General features: G+C 46.6%; 1 protein-coding gene across 1 annotated transcript; it reads left to right on the top strand.

Moving 5' to 3' along the window:
- Positions 1-279: 279 nt before the first annotated feature.
- Positions 280-7,444, top strand: ehd2b (EH-domain containing 2b). The gene is made up of 7 exons (XM_083636919.1): positions 280-643; positions 1,877-2,360; positions 2,527-2,703; positions 3,808-3,905; positions 5,013-5,425; positions 5,628-5,792; positions 5,947-7,444. The coding sequence occupies exons 2-7, from the start codon at positions 2,140-2,142 to the stop codon at positions 6,493-6,495; spliced, it is 1,623 nt and encodes a 540-aa protein (XP_083493045.1). The 5' UTR covers positions 280-643; positions 1,877-2,139; the 3' UTR covers positions 6,496-7,444.
- Positions 7,445-8,286: the final 842 nt, after the last annotated feature.

Raw genomic sequence — 8,286 nt, 5'->3', positions numbered from 1 at the left:
GATGGTACAGTATGTTTAAGTAGTCCAGAAAACTGAATAAAAAAGCCCAACATAAATGTGTAGCCACAATCATAAGGTGTTTATCGCTCATAAGCTGAATAATATGCCCAAGGATAAAATGCGTGTGCGATTATGTTATGTAGAAAAAGTGACTCCACCCAAATTATTTATTCACAACCCCCCTCCTACAGGTCCACACCCTTCGCCCATATTCCGGCTCATCCCTGCCCTGAAGTGGAGTGTTAGTGCTGCCCACAGTGCTGCCAGGCATCTCTGGAAGAGGAGGTGCACTAAACCAGGATAAGTCAGTGAGAGAGAGAGAGAAGTTAGTCTGTGTGGTGTGTGTGTTTGTCCTGTGCTCCTTCTGCAAGCAGAGTAAGGACCCATGCCAGACGTGGAGCTCATCTGAACTACATTAAACCCTGGAGAAGAACGATCCTCAGTCAGCTACTGCGTTGACACTCCACCGAGGGTTCCTATTTGCTGACAGAGGTACACCCATAGCAGCAGCTCTTCCAAGAGACTGACTTCTTTTTTCTGTCCTCAAATCAAAATATTTTCCAAACTCCAGAGGACAAGAAAGAGGGGGAGAGAGAGAGAACAAGGTGCTTGAAGAAATCTATCCTTTCTCCATAATAACTTGGTAAATATACCCTTTTATTACAATTTAAATATGACTATAATGGTTCTTATGTGTTTTAGATTCTACATCTAAAGTAGCTATAACCAGATTACAGTGGAAAGTGGAGTCTTTATGGCAATCTATCAGAAAGTACAACATATCACAGTTTAGAGGTAGATTTTAATGCACCAGATAAGTTTATGTAAACTCAAATTTACTCTTTTAAACACTGTTCTTCCATTGGTTTATTTGGATACTAAAATATGATTCCCGTGGATTCCAGTCACTCCTGCAGGCTAGAATGCTAGCTTTCTTGTTCCAGGTCCAAAACTGTGTTGCAATTGTGGTGCACTAACCCACAAGGCTTTTTCCACCATCCTTATAGCTTAGGGATTCCTCCCAGAGCCTAACCCAAGCCATTCATCCTCATGGGAAGCTTGTAAATCAACTCTTACTCCGGTGGTATGGCTGCTACATGACTTAGTTTTATGACACTTATGCGTAATGGCGGTCAAATGAGATGTGTGTGCCCTCAGATCTCCAGAGTTCGCCATTTTGACAAGAACTCTTTGCTCATTGGTCTTGTGGCATGCCTTGTTGTTTGCCCTGTTCTTCTCTCAGTTCAAATTAAACGTGTAAATTTATAAGAGCGCTCTCCACAGATGAGTTAATCTCTGCTGATGTGTGTCTTCTCTTTCTGCTCTTGTATCAGTCCACTTATAATAAGCAGAAACAGAGCTGGGAGCACTTGGACTATCATCAAACAACCATATTACTGAGGCTTTCATCGACGCAGTGAGCTTAAAAGAAAAGAAGAAAAAATAGACAGAGCGTGCCAAATGGGTTGAATGTGTCTGTGCATGTATAGACTATCTCTGTGTGTGGTAATCGCTCCTATGCTGTCCCTGTCTCATTGTGTGAACGATTGATACTCATTCACACATTTCTCCCTCCACTGAGAAGAACCAATAGGGAAAAAGGAATGTCTTACTCATTTCGCTGTAAAGAAATGAGCTGTGCCTGTGCAAACCTGGCTGGGTTTGCGTGTTTTCCAAAGTGAACACCAACTTTTTCCAGGCAGGCGCTGACAACTCTCTGCAGTCTCCCGTGGGCTAAAGAAGCTTTCTCCAGATTCCACGTCTAGAAGTTGAGACGAGGACAGCCCACCGAGCGGTTGACAGCCCACCGAGCGGTTGGGCATTCTATTTAGATTAATCTCTACGTGTCTTTTCTTCTTTTCTGTCCACATTTCAGAGACTTTTCAAAGGTCAGTGTGGTGACTCTTTTCAAAGGGGAAGGCCGTGACAGTCTCCAGACGAAACATCAGCCCTATCATTCCTTTCATCGTGTGCAGAAGTGGTTCCAAGGACACGTGAGCAGCGTTCACAATAACCACAGGAAACACCTGAAGGCTTTCCAAGGTTCGACCACAGGAAATACAACTACAGACAGAGAGACACAACTCAGGCACTGATTTTTTTTTTAAGAAGCTCCCTGCATCCCATTAGTCAATCAATATGTCACGTTGGGGCCGGAAAGATGTGAAGAAGACGCCTGAGGTGGTCCGTACTGTGACAGAGGGGCTCAAGTCCCTGTACCGTCAGAAGCTGCTGCCTCTGGAGCAGTACTATGGTTTCCATGACTTCCACTCCCCCGGCCTCGAGGATGCAGACTTTGATAACAAGCCGATGGTGCTGGTTGTGGGACAATACTCCACAGGAAAGACAACCTTCATCAAGTAAGACATTACAGCTCAGCATCAAATACTTCAAATCTACAAAACTCTTAACTTAGTACGGACACAAAAGTGTCCATACTAAGTTAATAGCTATGTTTATCTAGGTATCACAAGTTAGAAACACAGTCGCCTCAATTTACATGTATAACTAATCTGTGACTGACAGGTATTTACTGGAGCAGGATATTCCCGGGAGCAGGGTGGGGCCTGAGCCCACCACCGACTGCTTCACTGCTATCATGCATGGAGACGTGGAGGGCGTCATTCCCGGGAACGCCCTCATTGTCGACCCAAACAAGCCCTTCCGCAAGCTGAACCCCTTTGGAAACACCTTCCTCAACAGGTGAGTGCAGGGACTCCGTTCACACTGTATTGGGTAATGATTCCACTGAGGGAGGATAGCAGTGTGAAATGGAGAGACTGTGTGAGAGGACCCCGAGAGGGAAGGAGAGATAACACAAAATGTGCGCCAGTTTTTTGCTCCATGGAATTTCAAGTCCCTGTGCCAAATCTCAGAGCGGGGAGGCTCTTGCCTTATTTGTGGAAAAATGGAGAAAGGGAGCGATATCACCCGAGAGGGTGATGAAAGCTAATGTACTCAGAAGGGAACTGCAATGTGCACAAGTTCAAAGACAAGGTCAGAGGGCTCTACAGCCCCTCGGCTCATGTCAAATTAGATGAAAATAGATGAAGTCACAGACGTGGGCACGCTTAGGGAATCTGTAAGAGGAACATAACACTCAAGTTCTTTCCCCTGCTCTGTTTAGTGTGTGTCTGGGCTGCCAGTTTTCTGTGTATTTCTTTCCATTGAGGTAAACTGTAACAGAATCATGTTAGTCATGGGTTTTACAATAGAAGCCCGTCTGTTGCTGGGGACATGTGCAGCACAGCCAGGCCAGAAGCGGCAGGAACACACAGAGCTCCTGTTGACGGGCCTCCACAGAAAAGGCAGTAAAGTTCTGACAACATTTTTCCAGGGGAGTCCCTGTCTACCTCAGCGGGGAGTGTTTGTGAGCGTGTTTGCGTCTCTCCTCTTGCTTCAACTTCCTGTTCTGGGAACCCGGCGTGCTCGTTAAGCTCATAAACTGCAGGAAGTGCTTGTGTTTTTCTAAGCCACATATCGTTAGCGAGCCTTATTGTTTGATTCTGGCAGTAGTGGTCATTTTCCTTCAGGAAGCCCAGAGCATTGAGAGGCCTGCTTCCACACAATGGCCTGTAGTGGGAGGGGAGGGGTGTGGAGGGGGCAGCTTCCAATCTGCTCCTTAGATCACATTTGCGTCTATGATAACAGATTACCCCATTTCATGATTCACATTCTTTCCATCCATGTTTTTGAGGGAGTGTTTCACCTCACTGACCCCGAGTACGTAGATGTGAACTTCCAACTTGTGCTGTGCTGTATAGCGCGTGTGTGTGAGTGCTCCTGTCTCTTGCTGATGAATGCCAGGTTCCAGTGTGCCCAGCTGCCCAACCAGGTCCTGGAGAGCATCAGCATCATCGACACGCCGGGCATCCTGTCCGGCGCCAAGCAGAGAGTGAGCCGAGGTGAGAAAGGAAATGGCAAAGGTGAGGAGAGGGGGCATGGGGGGGCCTGCCGAGACACATCCCTGACCCTCCGCTCACAAACTCATCTCCTTCATCACAACTGGCTAACGCACGGGACCGACCTATCCTTGTCACAATAACACTTTGGCAGCAGGGTGAGCACAACTCTCAGCAGTATATAGAGCAGCAATAACAACATAATGAGGAACAGAGAGACCACAAACGTGCCGCCAGCGCATCTGGAAGAATGCACTGCTGAGACTAAACAATCTTCATTGCATCATCATCTATCTGTAGTTATTCACTTTTCTATTCATCCACCCTTTGTTCAACCCTCATTGAGGTCAATGTGCATGAGCAACTAACAAGATGATTACATATGATTGTGTGGAACAGGTGGGGGAGAAAAAACCTCAAACGGCTCCTGCGTTACATCGCTGGCTTGCTGGGGAAAGCTAAGCAGCTCTGGCTGTGGTCAGTTGTTGAATGGGAGAGGGAGACTATCTGGTACTCAAAGCGGTGTTGGAGGACCAGTAGGAGGTGCTCTTCCCTCTGGTTTCATGAATAATATCGCCATCTCCAATGCCCCAGGGCAGATACAGGGACTCAATCCTGTGAGTGAGCACCATCCTCCGGATGAGATGTTAAACCGAGGTCCTGACTCTCTGTGGTCAATAAAGATCCCATCGGCAATCTTCCCAAGAGTAGGGGTGTAACCCCGGTGTCCTGGGGGATATAACCCTGGTGCTAAATTTCCAAACAGGCCTTACTTCCATCATGGCCACCTAATCATCCCTCAATATCTAATTGCACCCCCCCCCCCCCCCCACACACACACACACACACACCAATATCTGAAGCGCTTCGGGTGCCTTGTATAAATGCAATCCATCCAGCAGGTGCCGATCTCTTCTGCGGCCAATGAAGGCAGAAATACAAAGGTGTTGTGGGTGTGACAGACATAGATGAGGGGTATGAAGGGTTTGTGTCTATGGTGACCTTCTCCCCTCTCCTGCCGTGTGTGTCTGTCTCTATTTCTGTGTGTATTGTACACTGCATATTTAGACATATGAATATCATATTTATGCAACCCATCTGTCCCAACAGGTTATGACTTCCCGGCCGTGCTGCGCTGGTTTGCGGAGCGCGTGGACCGGATCATCCTGCTGTTTGACGCCCATAAGCTGGAGATATCTGACGAGTTCTCCGAGGCCATCGGTGCACTGAAGGGCAATGAGGACAAGCTGCGTGTCGTGCTCAACAAGGCCGATATGGTGGGCACTCAGCAGCTGATGCGTGTGTACGGTGCGCTCATGTGGTCCCTGGGGAAGGTGTTTGGCACCCCGGAGGTGCTGCGCGTCTACATCGGCTCCTTCTGGTCCGAGCCGCTCCTGGTTCCTGATAACCGCAGGCTGTTTGAGCTGGAGGAGGAGGATCTGTTCAGTGATATCCAGAACCTTCCCCGGAATGCGGCCTTGCGCAAGCTCAACGATCTGGTCAAGAGGGCGCGTCTGGTCAGGGTGGGTGACTCAGTGTGGCATGTGTTTTTCTTATCTTGTCCACATTTCTTATCTTGTCTACAATGTGTATTGTAGTAGTATAGCAATATTATAGTGTCAAAAACGAAGTGGATTCAACTACTGGTTAACCTCTGCTTGGTCAATAAGAGGTCCATGGAATTATTTTGCATTTTAAAAACCACCGTGCTTTTTGGTATCTCAGGTCCACGCCCACATCATCAGCTATCTGAAGCAGGAGATGCCCTCTGTCTTCAGGAAGGACAATAAAAAGAAGAATCTGATCTACCAGCTGCCAGTTATTTTCTCCAAGATCCAGCTGCAGCACCACATCTCTCCTGGAGACTTCCCAGATTGTACTAAAATGCAGGTGAGTCTGAGTGTTGGAACATCTAGTGTGCAATTATGTGAAGTTTAAACAACAGCATTATACCTTTTAAAACAGTACAATGCCATTGAAATGTCCTCTGTTTTAATCCTACTGGCTAATACATATTTCGGTCCTTCCTTGTTCTTTTCTCAAGGAACAACTGATGGTTCATGACTTCACCAAGTTCAAGACCCTGAAGCCTAACCTGATGGCAGCTCTGGATGAGTTGCTCTCCACTGACATCGCCAAACTGATGCCCCTCCTACGGCAGGAGGAGGTGGAGGCAGGGGACCATCCAGGGGTGCAGGGTGGAGCCTTCCTGGGGACCCGCGTTGGGCCCTTCTCAGAGGGGGACCCCTTTGCTGCGGATAATGGAGAGGGATGTGAAGAGGACGATGCCTGGGTGGTGACCAAAGACAAGCCAAAGTATGATGAGATCTTCTACAACCTCGCTCCCAATGAGGGGAAGCTGAGCGGCACCAAGGCTAAGGACTGGATGGTGAGCACCCGCCTGCCCAACTCGGTGCTGGGCCGCATCTGGAAGCTGTCAGATGTGGACCGCGACGGCATGCTGGATGATGAAGAATTTGCCCTGGCGAGCCACCTGATTGAGGTCAAGCTAGAGGGCCACGGTCTGCCCCCTGAGCTCCCAAGCCGCCTGATCCCACCCTCCAAACGCAGGCAGAAGGGTTCAGATGCATAGACATGTGACGCAGCCACTGGAGCTGAGAGACTCTCCTCTAATGGCTATCCCACGTATGCTACTGTTTCTATTTGTTTTCGTCCCCCCTTCCCCCCCGCAGACCCGTGTCAAAATACTATGTGAGTTGGATTCAGGCACTTTTCTGGGACTGATTTTGATCTTATATATTTATCTTCTATATGTTACATATTTAAGTGTAAGGCAATCTAGGCAAGCTATTGAGGCTTAAAAAAAAAGGCTGCTCAGTGCAAAAGATTTTTATTACAGTCAACCAGGTCTGGTTGCTTCTTCTCTTTGGCGCCCTGAAGTTTGCTTTTTAAAATGTGCTTTTAAAAATATCTACTTTAGTGTTTGCTGAGCAGAGATAAATAAAGGCTGGCGCACTCCGCAAGCAGTATTCACCACTTGTATTTACAATGTTCGAAAGGATACAGAACAGAATGTTTCTCTATAAAATGTTTCCAATTTAACATTCCTACAATGACGAGGTCAAAGTGGCACAGTATTATATTTGGTGATATAAAGAGTAAGATTCTTCCACGTGATGCTCTGGTCATTCCAATGAGGGTATGATTTTTTTTACTGTAGCGAGAGACACAGTTCTTTTTCAAACCGTGTAGAAAGACTTATTTATCATACTTATTTTATCGCTCGACCGATGTATTTGAAGCCTTTTCCACAGAAACTGCCAGTGCAAAGCCAATAACCTGAATGCATTTTACTTTAATGCTTTACATGCCACACAATTTTCCACCGTTTTGTGCATCCACTTTATATGATGTAATTATTGCTGTTTGTTTTGTATGTAGAGGAACAAGACTTCTCTGTTGTATAAATGAATGTCACATACTATGATGAAATTTTCACCATGACTGATTTATTCTGACTACTGTACACAGCTGTTCCCATGTTAACTATTATCATAACCAAATAAAATTTACCGACTGTGTTTTGTATTCATTGTAGTGATTTAGAAATAGTTTGAAATAATAGTGATCACATAAAAACATCAATATTGTATGCCCAATACGTTCACATGCTGAAAGTTAGTTGGGAGCATTTCATGTGACTTTCCTTTCACATGCTTTTCTTTATATAATGCTCAGTTGGTCTCTCGGTGACAGATCAGATAAACAGTGACTCACACTCGACTCTGCCAAATCCCCATACCACCATTTTCCATGGCTCTCCCCCGTCTCGCTCTCTCCATCCATCAGACACACACACACACACACACACACACACACACACACACACACACACACACACACACACACACACACACACACACACACACACACACACACACACACACACACACACACACACACACACACACACACACACACAGGCTAGCTATTGAGCCTCTGCCTTGGGACTTACCCTAACCAACCACTACTTGCCTAACCCTAACTTCACCCACTGACCCCAAAATCTGCTCTTTACCAACTGGGGACATGGCTTTTGTCCCCAATTCTACAAGCTGTCCCCAATTACCAGGTGTGTGTCTCTCCAATTTTGACTTAATCACACACACACACACACAACTCCATACGGTACGCACTTCCGTATGCCCTTCAGTTCTGTGTTCACACTCTCATTGACCCAACAGCCAGTATATGTTTGGGTTTAGAGCTTTATCCTATGTAAACTATGTGGTGTGAGTACCAGTGTGTGTCTGTGTGTGTTTTGCATGAGGCTTTCAAGGTTTGCGAAAAGAAGGGGTGGTCTCCCTGCCTCCCTCTTCCACTCCTCCATGGAAAGAAACACAAATGAGAAACAGAGGCTTTC

This window comes from Poromitra crassiceps (assembly GCF_964638095.1).
Source record: "Poromitra crassiceps genome assembly, chromosome: 5".
Taxonomy (NCBI): Eukaryota; Metazoa; Chordata; class Actinopteri; order Beryciformes; family Melamphaidae; genus Poromitra; species Poromitra crassiceps.
This window is presented reverse-complemented; position numbering and strand designations above follow the sequence as displayed.